The sequence below is a fragment of the Lepus europaeus genome, chromosome 11 (genome assembly GCF_033115175.1).
Source record: "Lepus europaeus isolate LE1 chromosome 11, mLepTim1.pri, whole genome shotgun sequence".
NCBI classification, from domain to species: domain Eukaryota; kingdom Metazoa; phylum Chordata; class Mammalia; order Lagomorpha; family Leporidae; genus Lepus; species Lepus europaeus.
This window is the reverse complement of record NC_084837.1, coordinates 112,766,425-112,794,284: the sequence shown is the minus strand read 5'-3', so window position 1 is coordinate 112,794,284 and position 27,860 is coordinate 112,766,425. Positions and strand designations below refer to the sequence as shown.

The following is a 27,860-nucleotide window of genomic DNA, read 5'->3' as shown; positions in this document are numbered from 1 at the left end:
CCCGGTTCAGAGGCTACAGATGCGGGGCCCCAGGCCTGGACCCGTCAGCTTCTCCCCTGATGATGGCCTCAGCCTCCTCTCGGGCCAGGCACATCCCCTGGCCCTGGAGTCCACCTCCACTGCCCCCAGCCCTGGGGCAGTGCCCAGGGAAAGGCCCCCGGGAACTTGCAGAGGGGCCCTGCGGAGGTGCCGGGGTCTCAGAACCCAGCTCCTGCCAAACGATGAGCTCCTGGCCATGCACGGGGACACCCGGCTCCTCAGTCTTCCGCAGAAGCACCCTCGGGCCACCGGGGGCGAGGGATGGACAGCGGCGGAGGCCACCCCTGGACAGGCAGCCACCCCTCCCCCTCAGGCCTCCGGGCCCCCAAGGCTCCGCACTACCCTCGCCTTCACGGTTCCAGCCGTGTGCGAGGGGGTGGGAGGGACGGGCAGTGGAAGCCAAAACTCCGGCTAAGAAATCTCGGGCCAGGAGAGTTTATTTTTACTTTCCCTTGAAGCTCCTTGTGGAGCACCCAGGCGCTCTCTGCTGAACGCCAGGGTGTGGGCCCCAGCTCCCGAAGACCGTGCACCTGCCCACACCGCCTCCCTCTCCTCCTCCGGGGGTCCGGTGAGGATCCAGGGGTTTGCCTGGCCCTGTCCACCCTGCCGCTGTGCAGATGATGTGGACACGGGCCCAGCGACAGACATAAACACCACGCAGCCGTCCGAGCTGCCGAAGCACCGTTTATCCAGGCTCTGCAGAGCCAAGTGCCCCCCCCACCGTACCCCCAGTCCTCAGGCAGGAGCACGCGCTGGCCCTGGCCCGAGCCCCTCCACACTCCTCACCCAGCCCGCCAGGGCCACCTACCCATGGTTGCCCAGCCTTGGCCCATCAAGGCGGGGTCCTGTGGGGCTCACAGCCCTGGGGCTCTGTCCGTTCTGGCTAGCTCAGCACCACGTTTAAATAGCGCCCTTGTAATCCCGTTAAATAAGCCCACCCCCAGCGCCCTCCCACTGCCCCTCAATATATTATTCTATTGGTGGAGCCGCCTAGAGAGGAGGGCTTCTGCTGCCAGTTACCCCCCCCCAAGGGAGCTCTCCCTGCACCCCAGGGCGGAGAAAGGGGCGGCCAGGGCTGGGCAGAAAAACCGGGAACCGCCTCTCTCCTCCCTGCCTGTGTGGCGGCCAGTGTCATATGTGACCTACCCAAGGTCACACACTCGGGGGAGGTCACTCTGGTGTTGACAGCCCCTCCCAGCTCCCTGCGGTTTGCCCAGGCTTGGCGTGAGCTGGGGGGATTCCAGCACCAGACTCCGCTCCATTGGGACCCCCGGGGACCTCCAGCACCCTGCACGCTTGGTGTCTCCAGTCTCTGCTGCTCAGGGGCTGCTCAGACAGCGCCGGGGCATGGGAGCCCTGGGGCCTGGGGGCGTGGGCGAGCCCGTCCCTGGCCTGGTCAGCTTCAGGGCCCGGGCCAGGCCTCACACCCAGTACTGGCCGTTCTTGAGGGCAGGGTTGGGTGTCCGGCAGAACTGCAGCAGCTCTGGGTCCGCCTGGCCGCCCGGCGGGGGCCCCTGGCCAGGCACGGCCACGAGCGGGATGGCCTGGCCCGGCTCCACCTTGCGGAAGGTCTCGGTGTCGCCGGCCAGGCCATTGCGGGGCTCGGCAGCGAGGACCTGGACGTCGTGTTTGCCCGTCTTGTTGCGCTTACGGAGGTAGAAGAGCAGCGGCAGGATGAGCGCCAGCAGCAGCAGGACGAGGCACAGGGGAACGATGATGCTGAACATGTTGTTCTGCACGAAGCCCAGGAAGCCGCCCCGGGCCACCGCGGGCACCGGGCTGGACGCTGCGGGGCCTGGCTGGCCTGTGGGTGGGCCGCGGCCCGGCTCTCCAGCTTCTGTCCGAGCAGCCTCGGGGACCCTGAGCAGGAAGGCGCGGTAGGACCGGGCGGCGTCATAAGGCTCCGTGGCAAAGTCCAGTGAGGCCACGGCAGGTGGGACGCCCGGCGCCCACAGCTCCAGCGTGAGGCTGTCGCCGGCGGGGCCCGGGGACCTGGCTATCTCCAGCCCCAGCCGCCCGTCTTGAAGGTCTTGCTGTGTGAACTGCTCCACGGGCTCCGTCCTGGCTTGCGCCACACGCACCACGCGGCCGTGCCGGGGCCCCTCCAGGAGCCGGAAGCGGGGTACGCTGCCGGTGCGGTTGGCCAGCTCACTGGCATCCAGCACAGCGGGGTCCAGGCGCAGGGTGGCTCCCTGGGGCCAAGGCCCCGCCGCCCCCACACGCAGCAGTGCCCTCACGGTCACGTTCACCATGGCCGACGCGTTGACCCCCCGGGCCTGGGCCAGCACGGCAAAGTGGTCGTGGGGGGAGGAGAAGTTGGTGAAGGCGAAGACCACGTCCCCCTGGTCCACCTGGCGCTGGCTGAAGGCTGAGGCTGGCTGGCCGGCCACCAGCAGGTGCCCGTGCCGTGGCGCCTGGGTCAGGGAGTAAGCTGCGTCCGGCTCCTCCCGGTCTGACACCGCCTGGAGCTGCTGCCGGCTCAGGGCGGAGCGGCCCAGGGCCTGGGGCACCTCCAGGGGTGCCCGCAGCTGCACCTCCATGGCGGACGGCAACACGTCCACGGACAGGGACACGGGCAGGGGTGGGCTGGCCCCGTCAGACACGCTCAGCTGGAAGACGCCCACCACGCTGCTCCCGTTGGCCACGAAGACCAGCCGCCCTGCGTCCACGTCCGCCTGAGAGAAGCGGGTCACTGGCCCCGGGCCGCCCCCTGCCAGGCTCAGGAACCCATTGCGGGGCGCCCGCTGCACCTGGTACTGCAGCTCCCCCGGTGCCGAGTCCGGGTCCACCACGCTCAGCTGGGCCCGGGAGATGGGGGCGCGGGAGCCGCGGGTGAGCCGGAGCGGCACGGAGGCCTGGGGCTGTGGCGGCCGCTCATTCACGTCGCGCACGGTGATGGGGAAGGCCTCGGAGGTGTGCGGCCCGGCCACGGGTGCCCCCGCCGGCCCCTGCAGGTGGGCGCGGAAGCGGAAGCCGTCCTGCTGCGTGCCGCTGCCTCCGTGGGCATACAGCAGCTGCCCCGCGGCCAGCTGGGACTGCAGGAAGTGGGGCTGCCCGGCGTGCAGCGGCTCCTCGGACAGCAGGAGCTGGCCCCGCGTGGGGAACTGCGTGACCTGGAAGAGCACGTCGTGCTCGGGGCGCTGGGCGGACGGAACGCTGGCCAGGAAGTTGGACGCGTCCAGGGCGGCTACTGTGATCCTGGCCTGCTGGCCCTCGGGGACCCAGAGACCTGGGGGTGGGACACAGGCCGTGAAAGTCCAGCCCGTCAGGGTGAGGGCCCTCGGCCTGGGGTCCCCTGGGCAAGGCTGTGCCGCCCCTTGTACCAGGCACCCCGGGTGGGGCTCAGGGTCCCCGAGAGACCAGGGTGTCCCCTCCCCTGCAAGCCCCTCACACCACTCACCTTCATTCTTCCAGAGACGGCTGGCGCGCTGGGGACAGGCAGCCGCGAAAGACACGGTCACCGCCAGCGTGGCGGCCACATCAGGGGCAGGGGGAGAGGACAGCCGGAGCTCGAGGGCGTCGTGGGCCTCCCAGAAGGGCTCTGGGGGCATCTCGTGCTCATACAGAACCTCCCCGGCGTATACCTGGAGGGAGACACCGGGGCTGGGGGTGGGCTGTGCCGCCCGCGGTGCCCAGGAGCCCCTCCCTGGCTGGCACCGTCCTGGGCGCTTGGTCTCAGCAAGCTCTCAGCGCCCAGCCTGGCCCAGGCCGCACCACCCCGCCTGCCTCGCCAGCTCAGGGGCCACTGGGAGGCGAGCAGGTGGCAGTGAGGAGCCGGCTCTCAACCCTGCACATCAGCTCCAGGCCAAGCCTCTGGGCCCGCCCGTCCGCATGGAGCCATGCCTTGGGGCGTGCCGCTCTCGCCGCCGCTTCCAATGCCCCTCCTCTCTCCTCCCCACGGAAGGGGCCACACCTTCCCCCTCGGAGACAGCTGCCCCCCTCTTCTCTCTCCCTGCCGAGACCCTCTCCCAGAGGGCACTGCGGGCTCCTGTCCCCAGACGCACGTCCTGGGCACGCAGCAGCACCGGCGGCATCGTGGTGGGCTCCAGCACGGTCGCCCCCGGGTTCCCTCCTCCCCCCCAGTCTCAGCTCCTCCCCTACATCTCCCAGCTTGGGGTTCTGGTTCTGGTTCTTGCCCATTCAGGCCCAGGGCCCCAAACGCCAGCTCCCTTGTTCACATCCCCAGCCCTGGCTTTCCCCGGACTCCCGACTCTGAGTCCACCGCGGGCTCCCTGCTGGTTGCTCCATTCATCAGTGGCTCGGGCAGGGACCCCAGGGCCACCCAGCCCCTCGCTGCCTCCTGGCAATGGCTTCCTGGCTGTGTCCCAGCTCTGCCCCTACCCCACCCCTGCCCCGCAGTGCTTCTCCACACAGCAGACACAGCAAGCCCCAAGGGAGGGGACCGTCACTGCAGTGGCCCTGTGGCTGGCCACATGGGTCCTGCGGCCCAGCTGCCCTGCATAGCAATGGCACACAGCGGCTCCTTAGGGCGGTCGGCACGTCACACACGGGGGAGCAGCCCGTGTCGCTCTGCCCCTCACCGGTGGTGTGCTCTCACAGCACTACCTGACCTCCCTGACCTCAGTCTCCAGAAACCAGGACACCTGCTCCCAGGCTGCCCAGCCCACAGCACTGTGGGGCAGCATCCGACAGGGCCTCACGCAGCCCTGGCCTGCCCCCTCCTCCCTGTCTGCCACGTAGCCCCGGCCCAGCCTCCCGGGTGGCACGGACCGCTGGGCCCCCTGGTGGCCACACACTCTGGTCTGCCCCAAGACTGCAGGCTGGGGAGGGCGTGGCCAGCCCCTGGATGGGCGGCCCAGGACAAAGGGGAGGGGGCCAGGGAGGCTGGCCACAGCTGGCTTGCTCCAGGAGACCGGGGGTGATGCTGGGGGAGACCAAGAAGCCAATTCCCCTCCTTGGTCAAAGCCCCCTGCTTTGGGTACAGGGTGGGGGCGGGACTTTCCAGGGAGAGCCTGTAGATGGGGTACTGCTGGAGGAGGGGAGGCCGGAGGGGGCCCTGGGGGTGGGCTTTGCCAGGGCAGGACTTGGAGCAGTATCAGAGAACTGAGGCTCCCAGTGGCAGTCAGGCCTGAGGCCCGGGACCCCCCCCCCCCCCCCCCCGGGGCTCCCAGCAGGTGCATCAGGTGCCTGCCTGCTCTGCCCTCCTCTCCCAGTCTGCAGGGACCCTCGTGGCACCTTCCACACGACAAAGGGTCGATCCTTCTCCCCCATCCCCAACCCCAGGACAACCGGCACAGAGCGCCCCGGGGGGCCAGCAGGTTGCCTCTACCCAGGCCAGAGTTCCAGTCTCCACGTGGGCCTCTGGACCACGGCTTTGCCCCAGGCTTGGATTCCTCAGCGGCCTCTGTCCCCGTTTGCTTCGGGGATCCGTTCTGCCTCTCCCTGGCGCCTGACCGGAGCTCAGACTATGCCCCAGGCCCGACAGCTCCCCTGCCTCCTCCCTGCACGCCCCCTCCCCAGCTGCCTGCTTCGGTCTCCAGGACCGCCAGTGGGCTCCTGCCACCCCGAGTTCCTGCCCAGTGCCCCCTGTTGTCCTACAGCCTGGTAGTAGCTCCTGGGGGGCAGGGTGCCCAGAGCCAGGGCAGCGGTGCGGGAGCCGGGGCCCTGTACCCGCACAGGGGGCCTTTGGGGGCAGCGCGGAGCTGGCGCTTACCTCTGCCTGTGTGAAGTTCACCAGGGCGTCCCCGGCGCTGCCCTGCCGGGAGTGGAGCAGCCGGCCCAGCTCGGGGCCCGCGAGCACCTCAAAGAGCAGCGCGTGCGGGTCGGCACCGGTGCTGGAGCTGGCCTTCAGGTTCCGGCTGCTCAGCGGCTGGACCGACCCTGCAGAGGGCGGGAGGGGACTGCCGTCAGCTTCCGGGCTGCGACTCCCCCCCCCCCACGGTGGACACCTGCACGCAGAAGACACACCACGCAGTCCCACCTGGGCACACGGTCACCGTCCGGCTGCCGTCCAGCGAGAGCAGCGCCCGCTTCTGCGCCGTCACTCGGAAGAAGTGCCCAGGGGAGATGTGCTGGCCGTCGGACAGGGCGAAGTGGAAGCCGCCGTCCAGGGCGCCTGCGGGTGGGCGTGGAGCTGGGTCCTGCCAGTCCAGGCTGGCGCACCCCCCCCCCCCGGGCCTCTCCCCGCCTTCCCCGCCCCAGGGGTCTGCAGGGCGCCAGCACCCACCTGTGTGTGTGAAGAGCACCAGCCCCGCGTCCAGCTGTGCCTGTGAGAAGCTGTGTACCTCCACGCCCGGCGCCGCCCGCAGCGCCACCCTCCCGTTGCTGGGCTGCTCAATGGCGTAGACCAGGTCCTGGGGCGCCGAGTCACCGTCCGTGCCTCTGAGGGCCTCGGCGGGGATGGGCACGGTGGCCCCCTCCCACATCTGGGGACACAGGCCTGTGCAAGCTCTGGCCCAGCCGCTCACCTTCCCTGCCGCCAGGCCCAGGCCCCCGCCTCCCCACCAGCCTCCCTGTTTGTCCCTCAAGGCCACCTAGGGAGGCCCCGGGGGTCAGTACCCCAGCCTCCTCCTCCTCCACCCAGACTTGGTCCTCCCCGGCTCTCCCGCAGGGCAGGGCTACCCCTCAGACTCTCCAAGGTGTGTGCAGCGACCAGGCATGCCGTGGGGATGGGCTCCCTGCCCACCCGGGGTACCTGGACACGGCTCTACTGTGGCAGGGGGTGCAGAGGCCGTGTCTGGTCCGCTGCCCGCAGCCCCCAGCCCAGAGGACCAGGCCTAGGTATTCCCAGCAGTCACGGGCCCAGTGGGGTGGAGGGAGCTCCCCCCGGCCTCTCACTGCCAGTAGGGCAGCATCCTGTCCCCAGGGTCCTGCCAGGTCAGTGCATCGGTCCAGCCGCTCTGGCATTCCTGGGCTCCAGCCCAGGCCAGAGGATGGCCACAGTGCACGGGGGCGGGGCTTCAGGGCTGGGCTCAGGGAGCAGACACGGGTGGACAGTGCCACCTGGTGGCCAACACAACAGCAGTCCTGGCTCGTGGTCCCAGGCCAGCCCTTAGTTGGGGCCTGTTTCTGCTTCCCTCCAGGCTACCCGGCCAGCATTCACAGGCACGTGCTAGGAGACTTCAAATAAAAATGTCGTGGGGCTGAGGGCGGGTGTTGTGGTGCAGTGGGTTAAGTCCCCGCCTGGAATGCCGGCGTCCCATAACGCAGTAGCAGTTCGAGTCCCGCCTGTTTCTGATTCCAGCTCCCTGCTAGTGCACCTGGGAGTGCAGCAGAGGATGGCTCAGGGACTTGGGTCCCTGTCACCAGCGTGGGAAACCCGGCGACTTCCCTGCTCCTGGCTTCCGCCTGGCCCAGCCCCAGCTGTTGCAGCCATTTGGGGGGGTGAACCAGTGCATGGGAGACCCGTCTCTCCTCCTCTCTCCGTCTCTCCTCCTCTCCCCGTCTCTCCTCCTCTCTCCTCCTCTCTCCTCCTCTCTCCTCCTCTCTCCGTCTCTCCTCCTCTCTCCTCTCTCCGTCTCTCCTCTCTCCTCTCTCCTCCTCTCTCCGTCTCTCCTCCTCTCCCCGTCTCTCCTCCTCTCTCCTCCTCTCCCCGTCTCTCTCCGTCTCTCCTCCTCTCTCCTCTCTCCTCCTCTCTCCGTCTCTCCTCCTCTCTCCTCCTCTCTCCGTCTCTCCTCCTCTCTCCGTCTCTCCTCCTCTCTCCGTCTCTCCTCCTCTCTCCTCTCTCCTCCTCTCTCCGTCTCTCCTCCTCTCTCCTCTCTCCGTCTCTCCTCCTCTCTCTGTCTCTCCTCCTCTCTCTTCCTCTCTCCGTAGCTCTGCCTTTCCAATGAATGAATCTTTTCTCTTTAAGGATGAGTTGTTTCGGGCATGTATTCTCATGACTCGTGACACGTTTCCTGGCATGCCCGGCTTTGGCTTTCCTGTTTTTTTTTTTTTTTTTTTTTGCACCCAAACAAACTTGTTTCTTAATCCCACTTCCCCAGACCTTCCTGAAGCAGCACCCGGACCACCACCCAAGACTCGGTGCCTCAGGCCAGGAGGGGCCCCTGCAGCCCGCTCTGCAGCCCCCCAGCTCCCACTGCCCCCGGCGTCCACACCCTGGAAGCTGGAATTCCCAGCCCTGCCGCATGTGGGATGAGTCAGCCACACCTTTCCGGGGGCCCCCCCGCCCCCGTCACCACTTTTCTGGCCACGGAGGACTGCCCCACTGAGGGTCCCCTGCTGGGGGGTGGGGGTGGGGAACCCAAGCCCCTGGGGGCTTGAAACCTCGGGGTTCTGGCCCCAAGCTGCAGGAAACACCTGGTGCTGTGGGTGAGGCCAGAGAGCCGCTCACAAGGCTGCTCCCCGCACTTGGAAATGGGCGGTCACCCAGACTGCGCCCCTGCTCTGTGGTCTGTCTCCAGCACAAGGCTACACTTCTTCCAGCAACCCGGGGGGCACTGGCGGCGTCTCCACTTTCCAGAGGCAGAAGCAGGGGTCCTGGGCCCCTCCTGGCACGGAGACGGGGTGGCCCCCGGGGAGCGCACTCACCTGTAGGCCCGTGTTTGCCGTGAGGACAGGTGGCTGGTCGTTAACGGGCAGGACGGTGACAGTGACAGTGACTGGGTGGCTCTGGCGGCCCATCTCCGAGGCGTTAGCCACCAGGACGAAGCTGTCCATCGGCGTCTCGCTCCCATCATGCACGTAGCGGATCTGCCGCTCCTCCACCTGTGGGTCACCGGGACTGGCAGTGAGGCCCCCACCCCCTGCCCGGCCCTGCCACGCCCCCACCAGCCCCAGGCCACGCCCCTGCCGGCCATACCCTGGCCCGTACCTCTCTCCAGGAGAAGGCCCCGAGAGGCCTCCCTTGAGGCCCGTCCTCCCTCTGCAGGGTCCCGTGGCGGGGCGGCACCAGCACCTGCAGGAGGAGGCCGGGCACCGAGGGGAAGTAAGGGCCGGTGATGCGGAGCAGCGGCGGGGCCAGGGTGTGGGCACCGCCCTCGGCGACGCTGAAGTTTTGCGCCTCCAGGGGGATGGCCTTGGGCAGCACCTCCAGCTCCACGCGGACGCCCTCCAGCAGGGCGCCCAGGCCCGAGGCCACGTCCAGGGAGAAGGCGTCCTGCCAGGCCTCGGGGCGGGAGTGCAGGTACAGGACCCGGCCGGCGTCCACCGCCTCCTGAGAGAAGTTCTGCACCGGGTCCAGGCCGGGCGGGCTGCCAGGGGACACCTCCACCAGGTAGCCGGCCAGCGGGGGGCTCTTCACCGAGAACACGATGTCTGCCGGCGCCACGGCCTCCTGGGCTGCCTGGGGGACACAGGGCCACGGGGACTCACGGGGGGCCACAGGCTGTTTCCACCTGTTGCTCACTCCCTCCACTGGTGCTGACACACACAACAAGCAGACACCCACCACGCTCCCACCCACACAGACCGAGGGGCACCCACAGGTCCACGGTCAGACATCCTCAGACTCGGGGACACAGGCACACTCTCATTGCACACGGACATCACACGCATGTGCATGTGTGTGCGCACACACTCTGCGCTCCTCCCTCACCCTGCCATTCCCATCCATGACCACCAGAGGGCGCAGCAGCCTTCTCAGAGGAGTCCACCCTGAAGGCTGCTGGGTGCTCCCTCACCTGGTGGCCCAGCCACTGGACATCAAACACCACATCCAAACTTGGGTTCCCGATTCTGTGCCTTTGCCTGGCACGTCCACTTTGCCTGGAAGTCCCCCCCCCCCCCCAGTCCTGGTCTGGAGGCACACACAGCCCCTAGGCGGATGCCCAAGCCCCGGGCTCCCCAGAAACCCCCGGGAACACAGCACCCGTCCCTCTGACCACCAGCCCCCAGCTGGGGAGCCCCGGAGGCCATGTCCCCAGTCCCCAGCACACAGTGCTCTCCGCCCCCGATCTCACCGCCAGGCGGTCGCGGGGGATCTCAGCGGCCTCTCCCTGGAAGACGTAGATCTTCTGGTGCCGCACCAGCCGCAGCGGGGGAGGGGGGCTCTCCAGGGCAATGGTCACGGGCAGTGTGGCCTCCGCCTGCACCGACCCCGCTGCCACCGAGAAGGTCAGGGCGTCGTGGGGGCTGAGGCTGCCGTTGTGTCTGTAGACCAGCACCCCGTCCAGCACGTCCTGCTGGGAGAAGGCTCCGGCGGGCAGGCCCGCCCGCAGCAGCTGCCCCCAGCGAGGGCCGGCCGTGAGGACGTAGTGTACCTCGTCCCCACTGCGGATGTCCAGGTTGGTGTCCAGGCGGAGCGCGGCTGTGTCGACGGTGGCCTGGCCGCCCTGCGGCACCAGCAGGCCGGAGCCGTTGGCCATGTGGAGGTAGGGCTCCGAGGCCTGCACCTCCAGCACCGCCGTGGCCTGGTGCTGCCCGTCAGACACCTGCAGCTGCAGCCAGCCGTGGTCGGCGCCCGAGTGCAGGAACAGGACCCGGCCCCTGCGCAGGTCCTCCTGGGTGAAGCGGTAGATGGGTCGCGAGGGCTCGTCGGCGGCCACGATGCTGCCGAACAGGAGGTCCTTGCGGGTCAGCACGAGCTGGGCGTCCGAGAAGCCCGAGTCGGCGTCGCTGAAGGCCACGTCGTCGGTGGTCAGCAGGCGCTGGCCGCCCCGGGCCACGTGGAACACGCGGCTGACGGTCTGCACGGGCGCGTGGTCGTTGACGGGCTGCACGGCCACGCGGAGCACGCCGCGCACCTCCTCCCAGCCCGCGGCGCCGGCGCCGCTGCCCTCGCCCTGGCGCGTGGCCACAAAAGGGACGTCGTCCTCCGTGCTCTCGGAGCCGTCGTGCTGGTAGACCAGCCGGCCGCGCAGCAGGTCCTCGTTGGTGAACGCCGTCACGTCCGGGCCCGCGGCCCCGCGCCAGGCCAGGCGCCCGTGGCGCGGCCGCTCCACCACCTCGAACAGGTAGCCGGCGCCCTGCAGGCTGCGCACGAACAGGTGGTCGGCCGACAGCACGGCCTCGCCGCCCTCGGCCACGGGCAGCAGCACGTTGGTGAGCACGGGCGCGTCGGGGTCGCCGCCAATGTGGATGGGGAAGGTGTAGACGGGAGACGCGTGCGGCGCGGCGGTCACTCGGAAGCGGAAGGAGTCCTCGGCCGCCTCGGAGGCGCGGGCCGCCGCCTCGTAGGTGACGCGGCCGGCCCGCAGGTCGTCCTGGGAGAAGCCCTGGCCATCGGAGAGCCTGGCGCCCTGCAGCTGCAGGTTCCCTTTCCTGGGCGCCTGGACTAGCTCGTAGTGGAAGGCGGCGGCGGCGGGGTCCTCCTCGTCCAGGGCGGCCTCCAGGTGTGCCTCGGTGAGCGCTTCCGGCTGCGCGTTGCGCGTGTGCAGAGGCTCCAGCCGCCGCATCCAGACCCGCGCCGGCTGCACCGTCACGGGGAAGGAGAGGTTGCTCAGGGTCTCCTGGCCCACCTGCACCTCCAGGGCCAGGTCCTCGTTGGTGTCAGCGTCGTGGCGCCGCGGGTCGGTGCTCAGGTAGCGCACGCGGCCCTGCTCCACGTCGTGCTGGTGGAAGGCGCGCGTGGCCCGCCACTCGGTGCCCTCCAGCCCGCCCGCGCCGCGCCTCTGCACCTCGCCCAGCCGCAGGGCGCCCGTGACGCGGAACAGCACGCTCACGTCCTGCCCCACGGCGTTGGTATCCACCGAGAGGTTGGCGGGCAGCAGCGGCGCGGCCGAGCCCTGCGCCAGGTGCAGCCCGGTGCTGTGGCGCACGCGGAGGACCGGCCGCACGGCCACCACCCGCAGCGTGGCCGGCGGGCCGGCCTGCAGCCCGTCGCTGACCCGCAGCGTGAGGTCCTGCGCGGGGCCGCCGCGGTGCACATAGACCACGCCGCCCGCCTCGAGCTCGCGGCAGGAGAACTCGGCGGCCGGCTGGCCCGGCGCATCCCGCCGCTCCACCGGGAGGCCGCCGGCCGGGGCGCCAAGGAGCTGAAAGGTGAGGCCGTCGCAGGCCGAGTCCGGGTCGTAGGCCTGGACCACGTCGGGCCCCAGCGGCTTCTGCGTGTGCTCCAGCAGCACCATGCGGTCGCCGTGCGGGAAGACGACGCGGGGCGGGTCGTTGACGGGGTCGACGCGCACGGGCAGCACGTACGTCTGACCCCTGCGCAAGCAGGACGGCACAGGCGCGCGCGCCGTCACCGACACCTCTAGCACCAGCTGGTCGGCGGGCGCCTCGGAGCCGTCGTGCACGAAGCGCGCCTTGCGGTTCACCACGTCCAGGAGCGTGAACATCTTGCGCGCCCGCGCGCCCGGGACGTCCAGCTGCAGCTCGCCGTGCCGCGGCCCCCGGCTCACGCTGAACAGCACCTGGGACCTGCGCAGCTCGGCCTGGGTCAGGTCCAGCGTGGGCTGCAGGTGCCGCCACTCGAGCCAGGCCGTGCCGCCCTCGGCCACCACCAGAGGGCTCACGGTCAGCAGCTGCGTGAAGTTGGCGAACACTGGCGGCAGCCCCGGCTCCGGCGCGCACGGCTCGGGCAGCTGCGCGGCCGGCCAGGCCTCGGGAGCCTGGGTGGACAGCGCTTCGTAGGGGCCGTAAGCATCCTCTTCGTACTCGTCCTCTTCGTCCAGCCTGCAGCCGGCCGCCATGCCGCGGGTCAGCAGGGCCTCCCGCAGCCCAAACCGCTGCCCGTTGACGCTCAGGTCCTCCAGGCACCCCAGCAGGGAGGCGTCGGCCGGCCCGGGCGCCAGGCCCAGGCGGTGCTCCCGGAGGTGCCGCGAGGCCTCTGCGTCCAGCCCCCCGAGGAGGAGGCCGCCTCGGGGCTCCAGGGAGCTGGGCATCCCGCGGTTGGAGGTGCGCGTGGGGTACTGGTCCACGGAGATCTCCAGCCGCTGGCCGTCAAGGTGGACGCTGACCTCGTGGGGCTGCCCGTCGGCCACGGGCACGCTGTTGTGCAGCAGCATGGTGCCCTGGCTCCTCTCGACGACGGCGCGCAGGTGGCCCTCGAAGACGTCCACGTAGATGAATTCCCCCGGCTGGCCCCCGGCCTGGAAGGCCAGGGGTGCGTGGCGGCTGCGCGTGGTCAGCGTGAATGCCAGGCTGCCGCGGTCCCGCGTGCTCCAGGCGGGGAAGGTGGCCAGCGAGCCGGGCCCCGGGAAGCCCAGTGCCACGTCGGCACCGGCCGCGAGCTCCTCAGCACAGCCCTCGGGCACGTCCGGCGTCAGCGGCCGCAGGAGGCTGCGCCCGTTGAGGGTGGCTTCGAGCAGGCAGCCACGCAGGGGCTGGCTGGCACCCAGCAGGTAGGGCAGGCTCAGGCTCCCGGTGCCGCCCACGAACAGCCCATAGGGGACCTCCAGGGGGGCTCCCGGCATGGGGGCGGAGGTGTTCAAGTGTCCGTCCACGGACAGCGTGGCCCAGTCGTCCGACACAGCCAGCGCCACCGTGTGGGGCTCGGAGTCACTGAGCAGCGGCTCTGCCGGGGTCTGTAGCCTCAGCTCCTCCTGGCCCAGGGCGAGTCTGACCTGGGGGGAGACGGGGCAGGTGCGGGGGTGGGCATAGCACCCCCAGCCCATCACTTCCCCTACCAGAGCTTTGGGGTCCCCAGACAAAGGGCACCCAGGGCAGGCTTCTCCTGCCTCTCTTTGCCCTCCTGCTACCTACTCATCCCCCAAACACACAGACCCCAAACCCATGTCAGCTCTGGCTGGGCCCGGGGTGGGAGCGGGCACTCCAGGGACCTCCATGTGAATCCACTCCAGAGGAACCGACACACAGCGACACACAGAGAGGTGTCGGCAGAACCACCCGGAATACAGAACATTCTGTCCCTGCGTCAGTGGGCACTAGGGACTCCCCTGACAAGAACAAAGTCCACTGGGTTCCCCAAAGGCAGTGGGGCTCCTGTTCAGGGGTGGGGAGCTGGCCAGGTGCTCTGTGCTTTAAGGCAAAGATCCCTGGCCCAGGGTGGGGTGGGGACGCTGGTGCCAGAGAGGCCTTGGGTGTCCGGCTCCCACAGGCAGAGGATGAGCACAGAGCACAATGGCACCGCCCCCAGGCTGTACCTAGCTGTGTCCAACAGTGACCCCTGGTGGCAGTGAAAAGCAATGGCCGAAGCAGGTGGATCAGCCCTTGGTCCTCCTCTCCACTTGGGTGTGGGAGCAGATGGCTCCCCTAAACTTGGATTAACATTCTGGGTTCTCAGACTGTCCATGAGCTCTCTGCTTCTGTCGCTCTACCTCCCCAATAAATAAGTGCATAATATTTAAATAAAAATGAGGCAGTCGTGGCTGTCCTGGTACCGTTGTGGTAACTGGTACAGTGCCAGAGGAATGCCCGGGGGCAACGGGAGTTCAGGCGAGCCCCAGTGCCAGGTGGGGGAAGCTGTAGTTAGGCAGTGCAGGGGATGGGCATGGCCGGCCGGGGCCTGGGTCCCGGCACAGAGGGCCTGAGGGGTTGTGTGAACTGAGGTGTGAGGGGGCTGGCGGGTAGGGGCAGTCGGTGAGGGATGGACATGTCCTGGGGTGCTGCTGGACACCCAACAGGGGAGAATTTGAGACTCCAAGGAGACCTGCACCAACTCCAGGCGGGCGCCATTCAAGGAGAGGGGGACCCCGTCCCTGGCCCCGGGGGGCGGTCACTGACCTGCAGGCGGCCGGAGTGGAGCTGCAGCAGCAGGTGGTCGGCCTGGCCGGCGGCCAGCAGGAGCAGGGCTTCAGGCTGCGTGGTGGAGAAGCGCAGCTGCAGGTTGATGTCGGTCAGGGCTGTGGCCACAGGCACCTCCAGGTGGCTCTCACCGAAGAAGGAGGCTACGGGGGGGGGGGGGGGGGGGGCGTGGTCAAGGCCCAGGCCCAGCCCCGCAGACGGTGAGGAGCTACAGACGGAGGTGCGGCTCTCCCACCTCAGCCTGATGCTAGCGCCAGGTCTGGCCTCGTCCTGTGTCCAGCCTGGATGTGGCCTCCAAGGCCAGGCCCCGAAATTCCCAGAAACGCAGACCTCCCGCTCTTGAGGTTCCTGGGGCCAGCGGCCTCTTGGGTCTGGCCGCTCCCTGGCCCAAAGGGACAGGAGCCAGGGGAGTTGCCCCAGCCCGGGCCAGTCCCTGCTCAGCTTCCTCCCAAGTGCACCAAGGGCTCTGGGGCAATGCTGGCCATGCCACGCCCCACCCCCACGGGCCGGCAGAGGGTGGCCGGCCCATGCCTGCTTTGCTCCTGGGCCACGGGTGTGGGGGTGGCAGCTTCCCTGCCATGGGGCGAGAGCTTGAGGCCAGATGGAGACCACGTGCAGGGGCAGCCCCCAAACGGGCCCAGACTTCCTGCATTGCCCCCGCTATTGCTTCCTGCTGGGGACTATTAACAGTCTCCAGGGAGGCGCCAGATCCGGCCCCATCGTGCCCCTCGGCCAAGCAGCCAGGGACGACAGCTGACTTCCCACTGCTCCCAGAGGACCTGGGGCTGGCGACGAGGCCCAGGCCGAGGGGGGATGCTTCCTTCTGTCGCTTACGGCTGCTTCGACCAAGCAGGCCTCCGAGCTGCGCCCACTTCTGGTCTGTTTGCAGAGATTAGAGCCAAACAGACCTGGGCCTCTGCCCAGACACAGCCAGGGCGGGTGGGTGTGCGTGCATAGGAGGGGGAAGGGTGGGAGATGGGAACAGGTTACACAGCGCTCCACCCCCACGTGGCTTCCCTTAAGCCCCCTGCCCCTCTCCCCACCCCCGTAGCAAGCCCAGCTGACAGCCTGGAGAGGGACTTTTACACCTGCCAGGGTGCCTGACCCGGCCTCAGCCATGGCAGGGGTCCGAGACTCGTCCACCCCGAGGGCAGCCACAGCACGGCGGTGGGGTCCATGGCGCACCCCGACCCCGTAGAGACGCCACTGAGTGGGGAGCCGTGGCTCACGACAGCTGGCACGAGCCGATGGTTGCAGCTCCAAGAATCCCGTGAGGCAGGTGACAGGCCCTTGGTGAGGACATTTATACTGTGGAAAGGTAGGTGTTAGGGGTCGGGGCTCTAAGCCCCCTGTGTGGAGGGGACCCCGCCCTCGGCTGCGGTGAACGGGTAAACCCGCTGGGGCAGGCTGTGGGCCGGGCAGAAGTGAGGCACATGGCCACCCCCGTCACTTGCCCCAGCCCCTGCCCGTGGGAGAGCCCAGACGTCTGTTTGGCTACAGTGGGAGGGGCAGGAAGCAGAGGTACTTTCCAGAGAGCTGGGGTCTGAATGGGCCCATTGAGGGGCTGGGCCCTGCTGCTTCCTGTGGGGCCGGGCGGGAGGAGCTCACACAGGCCGCCTTGTGCAGCCCCTCATTGCTGGCCACGGCGCTGGAAACTGACAGCCCTGCGGCCCGGCTCGCTGTGTCCCCACTCAGCACAGGCACCCACAACCCTTGTCTTGGAGGTGGGGGCTGTGGGAGAGGAGGTATAGGATCAAGACACAATGAGCTACCAATCCCAGAGGGCTTCTTGGAGGAGGGAGCGGAGACTGAGAGACTGGCAGGGCACACGGGTCCCCCTGGGTGGGGCAGAGGAGGGGGTCTGATCCCTGGAGGCTCTGGGGGTGACCACAAAGCAGCAGAGGGGAAGGTAGCACAGGCAGGCCCAGGCCCAGCGGCCTGACGGGAGCCCTGGGATGTGGGGGGAGAGGCCAGACACCAGCCCAGACCTGCAGCAGCTCTGTGGGTGGCCGGCTGGGCCCAGTTCTGGCCTCAGTGTCCTCATCCTATAAATGGGTGTTCCCTTCACCCTTTTCCCTGAGCGTTTGTGCAGGTTAGTCCTGGAGACCCCCCACAGGGGAGGGCTGACGGGCAGGTGTGTGGCCAGGGCAGCGGACACGTGTATCTGCGTGTGTGCGGCCGCTGTGGTGGGGCGTGGGTTTACGTAAGGCTGTGTGTGCGTGCGTGGGCTGGGAGCCGGCAGCACAGAGCCGTGATTGTGCCCGGGCCTGCCCGCCATGGCTCCGTGAAAGGGGCCGTGTGTTCCCCGAGGGCTGTGCTGGAGGTGAGGTCCTCCCAGCTCCCGCCCTGCCTGCCCTGAGCAGGGCGCGCTGTCTGGGCCCTGGGGGTGAGGGGCGGGCCGGGGGAGGCTCCCTTTCCGAGACCTAGGGCTGCGGCCACAGGAACAGCTTGCGCCGGTCCTTGCCCATCCCCTCCTCAGATGGGCAGATAAAGCCCGGGAGGAGCTCCCTGGCCAGCCCCCTCGGGGGCAGGGAGGCACCGGGCTGGGGACCCAAGCACGAGGCCAGCTCCCACCCCACCCCCACCCCAGGGTCCCCTTGCAGGCAGCAGCTCTGTGCCTTAGCCTCCCTGCCCGCTAGGGTCTGGGCAGGGTCAAGGTCCCCACACATGCACACCCTGCTCTGTGGGAGTCCTCGGGCCCCAGGGGCTGGCCGGCTCCCATCAGGCACTGGGCTTCCACTGTCCAGATGGACGGGGCTCCAGGAGGGAAGTAACTCCTTGGGGAGCAGCCCCGCTGCGGGGCACTGGACGGATCCCTGTGCACCCGGCTTCCACCACATTCCCGGGAGCCCGGGGCGTGCGTCACGGGCAGCAGCATTCCTGGGCGTCTGCTCCTGCCTGACTTTATAAGGGAGAAAGTGCGGGAGCTGGAGCCGCTGGGCAGACCTGGACCTGGGCACGTGCGTGTGGGGAGGGGCCCCGGGATGGAGGAGGAGACAGGTGGGCAGGGAGCGGAGCAGGGGCCCACGCTCATTCATTCCATCGCAAAGGCGGTAAGGAAGAAAGGAGGGTGCCGTGGTGAGGGGGAGACAACCCGGGTGAACAGGGGCCGGATCGCAACCCCCAAGGCCAACTGACCCTGGGGAAGGAGGCCCAGAACCCACGAGCCACGGAGAACGTCGGGGCAGGGGTGCATGGGAGCCTGCCTTGGGGTCTGGCCAGGCAGTGGGAGGGGCAGGGCTTCCAGGCTGAATGGCTGCCCTGTGTGCCCGCAGGGTTGGGCCCAGGGCCCTGCCCCAGCAGCCGGCCCTCCCCTGGCATAGTCAAGGGACCACCGAGCCCCTTGCTTCCCCATCTCCACCCCAGCAGCCGTCCCAAGGCCCCCCGAAGCTCAGCCATCTCCCCCATCACAGGGGAGGGTTACAGGGCCAGGCTTAGGCCGACCTGAGACCCCCGCAAGGCCTGACCCAGTGTCGCTGCCGCCTGGGAGCCGCTCTCCAGCCGTGGGACACCAGGCCTGGTGGCTCTGCAGACCCCACCCCACTGAGCACCCCAGAGATCTCCGCCACCGGGGGTCTCCTCGCCCGGAGTCCTGGGCCTTCTGCTAGATGCCCTTGTGGTCTCGCGCAAGGCCTCGAGGCCAGGGCAGGAGACCGGTTTCTGCAGCCACTGCTGACCCTGACCCTGGGACCCCCAGGAGACCGGTGGGGTGAACTCGGGCCACAGCCGCCTTAGGGTGTCCCAACACAGAGGAAGCGGAGGAAGCGAGCAGGGTCCACCCAGGCCGGAGGGCAGGGTCGGGAGGATGCAGCTCAATGGAGCCTTTGTGGCAGCTCCAGCTCCTGGCCGCAGAGGGTGGGGAGGGTGGGGCCGCTCCAAGGGCTTCCCCACCCCGGAGTTTCCTCCTCGCCCTGGGAGGGACGGAATTCCAGGCCCTCTTCTGCACCCCAGGCCCCCCACTTTCTTGGCCCCAGGGGCTGTGGGGACCCTTGCCTCAGTGGTTCTGGGAGGGAAGAGAAAGGGCGAGAAGGCCCAGCCCTAGAGGGGTCCCTAAGAGGAGCCCTCGTCTCGCAGGTGAGGAAGTGGAGGCTGAGAGGGGCAGTCCCCGGGGAGCAGTGGCAGAGCCCACACGGAAACCCGCGGCGGCAGTCGGGGAGAGAGTACCGCGTGTGTGCACACAGGAGGGAGGGGTTTGGCTGCTGGGTGTGAATCGGAAGTGGAGCATCTGCCACTGGCTCCTGCAGCCCAGCCTGGAAGACACACTTTCTCCTTTGTCCCCTGGGGTCCTTCTGTCAGGGCGGGGTTGGGTGGGAGTGGGAGGGAGCCGCCTGCTTTCCATGGCCGCTGCTGCGTGGGGCCAGCTGGGCCAGGGCTCAGCCTCCTACGTGAGCCTACGGTGATGGCTCATTCCAGACACGGGTGACAAGTGCCAGCCCTGCCCACTGGGGCTCGGGGCGGGGGGCAGGGCACGGGGAGGCTGGGGGTCTGGGCTCTACCAGCGGCGGGAGGCCCTCTCCTGGCAGGGTCCGGTGCCAGGGACCCCTTCCTGCCCTCCGAGAGACTCCTGTAGCTCAGGGGCTGTGGCGTGGGAGGGCGCAGGGCGCAGAGGACAAAGCTGCCAGGAGGCTGTCCTGGGGCCTCCCAGGCCTGGCGGGCTGGGTCTGAGGTCAGGGGGCATGCAAGCCGGGTGGGGAGGAGAGGAGGCCACGGCTGCTGGCCTGCACGGCGGCGAGGACCTCAAGTCCAGCGCTCCCTGCCCCAGGCAGCGGCTGGGAGAAGCCCAGACAGCAGTGCCCCACATGCAGGGCAGATGTCTGGGTCAGGGGTTGCCGCCCCGCTCCCTAACGCATGCGCACCCTCTCTCTGGCCTCAGTTTTCCCGTCTGCGAGGGGGAGCTGGCTGGGGAGACCGACCCGCACTTGGGTTCTGGCCGGCTGTAGAAAGCTGTGGGCGCCCCCGTGGGTGCAGCTGAGCTGCTGGTGTAAATGACCACAGGCCTGGCCAGGCTGGAGGCTCCAGAGGACAGGACCCACGGAGTGTGTTCCCAGCCCAGGGCAGCTGTGCCCCAGGAGGCCCCCGTTGGAAGGGCTTTCTGGTGGGCGAGGGGCCCGGAAGCGGCTCCCGGCACTGGTGGGCTTATGGGTGGCCCTCTCCTCCCGGCCCAGCCCAGCCAGCACCCCACCTGCCCGTGCCTCCGCACACCTGCTCTTCCAGCTTTTCTGCTGACACAGCACATCCCTGCCAGGGCCGGCCACGCCAGGACCCCCCGCAGGACCCCAGGTCCATCACAAGCCACGCTCGCTGCACAGGAAGCCCGCTCACCCTGGGTCCTCGTCCTCCTCCGTCCACGAGGCAGGGGTCACCGGGGTCCCCCATCAATCTCCTCCCTGCCCGGAAGCTTTCAGTGTCTCCAGAGTGCCCCAGGGTGCGGCCTGTGGCCCTGGAGCAGCACCGGGGCCGCCCAGTGACCTCCCGCCCTGCCTGCAGCCCCTTCTCTCTGGGGAGTGGACGGACACCTCTACCAGTCCTGATGCAATGCAGCCTCGCGGGGTGGCCCCCAACGACAGCCCCCTCCTCGGCGGCACCTGCGAGCTGGCCCCAGCCCTCGCCACCGGGTCAGACCTCCAAGGCCCCCGTGCTCAGAGGCAGGGGCTGGACACAAGGGCCAGGGAGGGGTGGAGGACCGCCCTGGCCCTGGTGACAAAGTCCGGTGCTTGTTTTTAAAGAAAATAGAATCCAAGCCCTATTTATAGCACAGTCGCCGCGGAGACACGGGTTTGAGGCTGTGCAGGCTCCTGCCGCGGAGGCAGGGGTGGGGGGCGGGGCCATTCCCAGGCCCCCTGTGCCCCTTGCGCAGCCCCCCAGGAAGTGCCTGTGGGATCCGCATTCCCTGCCACAGGATGCAGCCTGCCTCTGGGCACAGAGGGGTTGCGGGTGGAAAATTTCTCTCGCACTTGGTCCCTGGGGCCCAGAGTCCCTGTGGGAATGGGCAGAGGTGAGGATCTGTTATGTCTACAAGGGGGCAGCTGCAGCATGCACTTGGGAATGACCATGGGGACAAGAGACACTGCGGGAGACAACAGTGGGCCAGAGAGACAGGGACGGGAGGGACAGAGACGGAGGGGAAAGGGGTGGGGGGAGACAGGGATGGGGGGACAGAGATCGAGATAATCAGAGTGGAAGAGACAGCGATGGGGACAGGGTGTTGCCCAGGGGACCCTCTAAGCAGCGGGAGCCGGCAGCATCGGGAAAGCCGTCACCGCAGACCAGGCTGGGTGGGAGAGGCTGTGCCGGAGGCGGGGCAGGAGGGCGGGAGTCAGGCGTCTCTGTGGTCAGGCTCGCCCACCTGCAGGCGGAAGTCCCGGTGGACAGAGCCTGTGCAGTCAGACGTGGGCATTGGGGCCCCTAAGGGCTGCCTTGGGCACAGGGGGAGAGGGGCGGAGCCCGTGGGGACAGGCTGAGGCTGCTGCCAGTCCCGTTCAGACCCCCCGGTCGAGCTGGCTGGGCCTGTGCAGCCTGGAGCCTGTGTCACAGAGCCAGAGCCACCACCGGTGACTCAGACGGTTAAAAAAGGCGCAGCTCCCAGCGGTGACTCAACTTGCTCTGGAGGGGCTGGGTGGGTCGAGCTGGTACAAGATGGGGTGGTCTGGGTTTATTTTTGGCAGGGCGGGGCCAGAGCCTGGGTGGAAGACGGGCGCAGGGGCTGGAGGCCAGCCCTGCCCTCATCCCCGGAGAGCCCCGGGCCCGGGGCCAGCCTCGAGAAGCGGTTTTCCAACATCGCTCCAGGAGGCGGCACTGCCTACTGCTCTGCCCAGCCCAGGCCCAGGCCACCTGGCGTGTGCACTGGGACCAGCAGCTCTGAGCAGTAGCAGCACCTCCACTCTGCTCCTCAGAGCTGGCCTGGGAGACTGAGGACCCCTTGCAGGCTGCCCAGGGCCGGGTATGCACGGGCTCTGGTCCCTACGGCGTCTCTGCTGCCGAGTTGGAGGGCCAGACCCTCCAGAGACCTCCCCTGCGGGGACTCAGCTGGGCCCCAGACGGGAGACGGGCAGCACATGGGCCCCAGATGCCCGGAGACAGCGGCTCAGCAGGGAGACGGCTGGGATGCAGTTAGCACATCCGGGGAGCGGGGCGGGGAGCAGTGCCTTGTGGGGGCGGGGGTGAAGGCAGAAGGCGTCCACACGGTGGGATCTCAGCCTGGCCAGTGTCTCATCCCCAGGGTCCCCATGTGTCACCGCCCCAGGATGCTCGCTCAACTCTGTAGCTCTCTCTGAACACTCATTCCTTCCCCTGACTCAGATCTTTTTTTTTTTTTTTTTTTTGACAGGCAGAGTTAGAGAGCGAGCGAGCGAGCGAGGTCTTCCCTCCGTTGGTTCACCCACCAAATGACTGCTACAGCCGGTGCGCTGTGCCGACCCAAAGCCAGGAGCCAGGTGCTTCTCCTGGTCTCCCATGAGGTGCAGGGCCCAAGGACTTGGGCCATCCTCCACTGCGCTCCCAGGCCACAGCAGAGAGCTGGACTGGAAGAGGAGCAACCGGGACTAGAACCTGGGGTGCCGGCGCCGCAGATGGAGGTTTAGCCTAGTGAGCCGCGGCACTGGCCTGGATCTGTCTTTCAACACAGACCTCTGGAGCCCCTAGTGTCCACACCAGGCCCCTCACCTCCCTCAGTCCGCATCTCTGCTCCTCGTGATGCGGCCACCGCAGCTTATCACGAGTGGTGAGGACAGCCCCGTGGCAGCTTCGGCAGTTGAGCCATTTCCTGCCCCCAGCCCCCAGCCCTACCTCCAGGGAGGGGCCCCGAGGGGTTGGGAGAGGGCAGGGGAAAGACAGGCGTTTGGGCTTCCACCTCCGTCAAAGGGCCAGGTACCTGCTCATTCTATGCCTCTGGAGCCTCACGTGGCCGGTGGGCTCCGTCCTGGGGGCTGTGAGGCTTGGGGGAAGCAGCCCTGGGGTGGGGGCTGGCAGACAGACGACCCCCCCCCCCGGAAGCCCCCCTCTCCTTTTCCACATCACACGGTCCCACACAGACCCTCTTGCAGGCCCATGGCAGGCCTGGGAGCAGACGCTCACTGGGCACCACTGCTGGGCTGTGCACCTGCTCCAGCCTCACCCCTGGGAGGGGCATGGTTACTCTCCCCCATTTGACAGGGGAGCAAATCGAGGCTCAGAAAGAGCAAGTCGCTGGCCCCAGGCCAGGCACAGAGCAGTGGGTAGAACTCAACCCTGGACCCTCCAGCGCCACGTCGCCAGCCCGGCCCCTGCTCCCCGCACAGGTCCCCAGGAGCTGAGGGCTCGGAGGAGGGGGCAGGGAGGGAGCTCCCTCCTAGAGGCTCAGAGACTCCTAAAAAGGGCGATTCGTTCCTTCCCTGCCCAGGGAGGGGAGCATGTGTGAGTCTGGGCCCGAGGCCGGCCTGGCGGGCGGCCAGCAGCAGGAGAGCTGGCCGGCGGCTGTGTAGAGCCGAGTGGGGCGGGGAGGGGTGCGTGTCGTGGGAATCGGCGTCCTGGGGCCACTGATATTTATAGCTGCCCCCTCCTGAGATGTAGGCGGGAAGGAGTCACTCTTAGGTGGGAACGGAAGTTGGTCTCCTCTCCCCAGCCCCTCTGGTTCCCTGGAGAGTGGACTGGCCCAGGCCCAGGCCCGTCCTGGCTGCGGAGCTGCGGGGCGGGGCGGGGCCGGGAGAGGAGCTGTGTGTCCTGAGTTGGGGGCTTCCCCCAGGGCTGCCGGCTCAGGGGCGGAGTCTGCTCAACACGGCATGCATGTAAACACGTGTGTGCCTGTGCCTGCATACGTGAGCACACACTCCTACCGGGTGCCAGACTTGGCAGTCATAGGCCAGCGGACAGAGGCCAGGGGCCAGTGAGGGCCCCCAGGCACCGTGCTGGGGCTGCAGGCTGGGGGGGGGAGGGGTGGAGCAAAGGTGGCAGGGGGCTCATCAGCTGGCCCCAAGCCGTGGGGTCCCTCAGACACGGAGGCCGAAGTGTTAGGGTGGTCTAGAGAGGGGCACGGCTGCAGGCAGGTGGCGCCGTGAGCTCTTGCCCCCACAGATGCTCAGGCGGGTGCCCCGGGGACACGGGGTGGGGGGCTGAGGACAAGGGGTCCAGCTCTATGGAGGATACTCTGCAGGGCCCTGGGCGACGGCCTCACTGGGATTCTTTGAAAGTCTGGACATCTTGGAGGCTTTTTGTGTTTAAAGCCCTAGAAGCCTGAATGAGAACCACACCTTCCTCAAAACGCTGCTCATCCGGGGAGCTGCGTGTGCGCAGGGGCGGAGCCCGGGGCCCAGCTCCTCCTCACCGCATCCCTGCGAGCCCAGGGAGCCCTGCACCCCTCCCTGGCCCAGCCCTCAGAGCAGTGGCTGAGATGTGTGTCCCCAGGAGCTGTGGGTCCTGTGGGCCAGGCAGCACCCGGACCAGGGAGGAAGGCCTGCCTAGGAGCCACTGGGAGACTCGCGCACATGTTGTCCCCTCTCTGAGCCCAGGTCCTTTCTAAGCCATGGGTGGTGGGCATCCTGCAGTGAGCCCTGGTGGTGGCCTAAGGTACCCCAGGAGTGTGAGGACGGGAGTGGCAAGACCACAGCCTGTGTGCCCAAGGGATGACCTGAGGCAGCACCGGCGCTCTGCTGAGCCTGCTTCTGCATCTGTGAAATGGGGACGTGCCCTGACCAGCAGTGCTGCTACGAGGCTGGTGCCCTGGGGGTCAGCACTCGGCAACCAGAGGAACCACCCTCCCCCTGTCTGGAGAGGTGGAGACGGCGGCGACCCCCACCCCGCGGAGGATCCCCGTACACAGTCATACAGTTATTGCAGTGCAGAGTCAGCCGTATGGTTCAGCGACAGCGGCGAGTGGGAACCCGCCCCCAGCCCACACCTGCTGGGACCCCTCCCTCCTGAAGGCACCACAGAACCGGACACCCACGGCTCATCTGGAAGGTTCACGGAGAAATGAAGAGACAGGTTTCTGTCAGCCGTGAAATCCAGGCATGGTTTTTCACAGCACCCGTGCTCCATGAACTTGAAGACCCCCGTGTACGCACAGATTTCCAATCTTTTGGTACCAAAATAAACTTATCTCTTAATTTCCTTTTCTAGTGACTTTTAAAAACCGCCCTGGTGTTCTGGGGTACAGAGGGGAGCTCGCTCAGTGTGGCCAGGAAAGGGGGTGAGGGAGCAGGACCCACTCCGGACCCACAGCCACAGGCTGCCAGGAGCACCCCCCACCCCCACCCCGTGCTCGCTTCCTTTCCCAGCTCCGTGAGAGCGAGGTGGCAGCCACTGGGTGCTCCTGGTTCCAGCCCCCTCACACACACACGCACACGCACGCACACACACAGGTCCCAGCCAGCAGAGAGCCCCACATCTGTGAGCCCTCCCCTGCCCGCGCCTCCGGGCAGCACGCCCAGTTCTTAGCCTATACACTTCCTCCGGGAGCTCCCCACGTGCCCCATTCCCCTCCCGCCCAGCGCCAGCCGCCTGGCCCACCTGGCGCAGCCCACCCCCGGCCCCCCAGGCGGGCAGTGCTAAAAGGCCCTTTCTGTCTGGCCTGGGCGGGTGGGCGGGCGTCAGGAGGGGCTCTGTTATACTTGGTTCTAGAACAGGTCTTCCACAGTCCGGGTGGGCTGGGCCAAGGGGCCTAGCCCCTGCCCTGGCCCTGGGGGCAGCACCAGCACACACGTGTCTGTGTAAGCACAACGTGGGGTCTGTCCCAGCACCGTGGGCCCCAAGCCCCCCTTGGAGGCAGCGGGGCCTTCCCAGGTTAACCTCTCGCACCTGGTGCTCCTGCAGCCTTGCCTTCTGGGACCCCCTATCAGCTCAGAGGCCCTGCTGCCAGGGACTCCCACCTGTGGCTTTCTTTCAAGACCAGGGAAGGGGGTGGGAGCCGTGGTCCCTGCATGCCCTGAGCACGCGTGGTTCAGTCTGTCCCAGTGGCCCAAGCCTAGTCCCCCCAGGCAGGACACGGCTCCCTCGCGGCAGGCCTGGGGGCTCTGCCTGGGCAGCCAGGGGCCTCTGTGGATCTCGGAGCACTGTCCTTGCTATCCGGGGCCCCATCTGTACCGTGGTGGGGTTGGCCCGGATGGCTTCCCTGGGAGCCTGGCTCTGTGGTCGTGTGTGCAGGGGGAGCACCCAGCGTGCCTTGCTCTAGTTGGGAGAACTGAGGGGCTGGGGTCTCCCTGGGGGAGGCAGGAGTGACACTGTCACTCCCGTGCGAAGGCAGGGCCGGGGTGGGGGTTGGATGCTGCTCCTTCTGCCTCCCCACTTCCAACGCCTGCCTAAGGCAGATGTTGGTTTATCGTTACAAACGCCCATAGGCGCCGTGCCACACTCTGCTCTCAAGCCTTTTGGCGCCCTACGACCAACAGGGCACAGGCTGTGGGCTTCACTTACCATGTAAGGGCTCTGCGCTCAGCCCCACGCTCTCCCCGGCCTGTGCGCCAGGGGTGCCTCCCAGCCGGGCTGCGGTATTCCCGTCTCAACCCCCAACTCGGTGTCCTTGCTCAGCTCCAAGCCCCCGCCTGCCCCACCTGCCAAGGCTGCCTTCGAGGACCCCGACTGCCTCTTCTCCACACTTCTCACACACATCTTTGCAGGCACCATTCAGTCATCGCTATTTGAGGTTGGGAGTTCAAGTTCAGTCCCTCCACTTCTGTGCACCCCTCTGCGCCCGGCACAAAGCTTGTTGCTGGCACTAACAAAGTACTTGAGAGAGGCTCTCCATGGAAGCCCAAGCCTCTCTCCCGCGGCTGGGGTCTGCACTGGCCCACCTCCCAGGCACCACAGATGCCCCGAGGTCACAGAGGAGTAAGGTCCCCGGGCAGGGGCAGGGAGCCTGGGGCAGCGGCCTGACACACCCGTGTGCGGGGAGGGGTCCTCCCCTGAGTCACTTGCCTTCCGGGCACCTTGTGATGGCCACAAGGGCAGGCGGGCCCATCCCAGGGGCAGAAGGGTGTGGCCCGGGCCCTGGACGGGAGGCCCAGGCCCTTGCCCTACACAAAGTTGCTCTGGGGAATACTGAAAGGTGCGGGCTGCAGCCTGGAGCCACACAAGGCCGGTGGGGGACACAGTTCCCAGGACATAACCAGAGATGGCCTTGCCCAAGGAAGCAGGCACCAACCCGGGGACCCTGCAGTCTCTCTGCTGGGCTTGTCCTGCGCTGGGGACAGGCAGGTGTGGCAGGGGCTCGTCTCTGGGAGGGTGTCGGTGGGCGGCCCTGACTGTCGCCAACCAGGTCCTGTCAGAGGACAGCGGCAGGAACAGGACAAGGAAGGCAAAGCACCGGACAGACCCCCCCGGGAAGGCCAGCCAGGGAGGAGGTGGAGGCTGAGGGCTGGAGGGGGGGGGAGGGAGGCAGGCGGCTCCTCCCTGCTGGTTCCCGCCTCCTGCACAGCCCACTCCCCATTCCTGGCCAGGGGTTCTGAGGCTGGGGTGACCGCTTCCCACCGTCACTGGGTGCCCTTTGGTCACTCCTGCGGTCACCCACGGTAGCCCCACTGGGTGTCTGGGACAAGCGGTGGGCAGTGCCACGCCCTGGCCAGCCTCACTCCCAACTCCTGTCTCCTGGCCCCAAGCCCCACAGCCCGCAGTCCTGGGCTTTTTTGCTTGGCGTCCCGTGTCCACCCCACGGCTGCCGTCTGGAGACCCCCGCGGCGGGGAGCAAGCAGCAAGCAGCTTCTGCCCCTCTCCCAGCTCCCCACACGCTGATGCGGGGTCTTGAGCCCCTCACTCACCTGCGGCTGTGGGTCTGGCCCACATGGCCCAGGTCAAGGCCAGGGCCAAGGCCAGGGCGCCGGCCAGGGCAGGGGGCCGCGGGCCGGAGCGCATCGCGGCGGACTGGCGAGCCAGGAGCGGCGGACGCGGCGCTGCGCTGCGAGGCGGGAGCGGAGCCGAGGCGCGGGGCGAGCGCGGCGGCGGGCGCGGGGCGCGGGCGGGGTCGGGCGCGCGGCGGGACCTCGCTCGGGGGGCGGGGCGCAGGGCCGCGCGCTCGGGTTTCAGACTGGGGCTCCCGCGCCGCCCCCACCTCCGGACTTCTTAAAGGGCTCGTGCTGGGCTCCTGCGCCTGCTCCATCCGACCCAGGCTCCACCTTGGAAAGTTGGGACGAAGTCCCAGACGGGCCCAGGCCCGCTAAGTTCTGATCCCAGAACTCCTGACACTGCTTAGGGAGGAGGCACCAGCCGGGCCACGCCCCTCGCTTCTCTTCCTAATTGGGGGGGGGGGGGGAGACCCTGTGCACACACACACACTGCAGCCTTGGAGGGGAGCACGGGGCCCACCCCTAGGA

General features: G+C 68.1%; 1 protein-coding gene across 1 annotated transcript; it reads right to left on the bottom strand.

Annotated features, from left to right (window-relative positions):
* Positions 1-465: 465 nt before the first annotated feature.
* On the bottom strand, positions 466-27,387 carry CSPG4 (chondroitin sulfate proteoglycan 4). Its single transcript, XM_062206412.1, has 10 exons — positions 27,309-27,387; positions 14,563-14,726; positions 9,900-13,442; positions 8,813-9,283; positions 8,530-8,706; positions 6,227-6,425; positions 5,981-6,115; positions 5,714-5,880; positions 3,440-3,623; positions 466-3,268 (listed from the first exon to the last, which is right to left on the bottom strand). Exons 1-10 carry the CDS (start codon positions 27,331-27,333, stop codon positions 1,461-1,463), a joined length of 6,873 nt encoding a protein of 2,290 aa, XP_062062396.1. The 5' UTR covers positions 27,334-27,387; the 3' UTR covers positions 466-1,460.
* Positions 27,388-27,860: the final 473 nt, after the last annotated feature.

Coding starts and splice junctions, on each gene's coding strand:
- CSPG4 (XM_062206412.1), bottom strand. CDS start 27,333: ATGTGGGCCAGACCCACAGCCGCAG. Junction 14,727..27,308: donor GGCCAGACCCACAGCCGCAG/GTGAGTGAGGGG, acceptor CCCCCCCCGTAG/CCTCCTTCTTCGGTGAGAGC. Junction 6,116..6,226: donor GGTGCTCTTCACACACACAG/GTGGGTGCTGGC, acceptor GCCCACCCGCAG/GCGCCCTGGACGGCGGCTTC.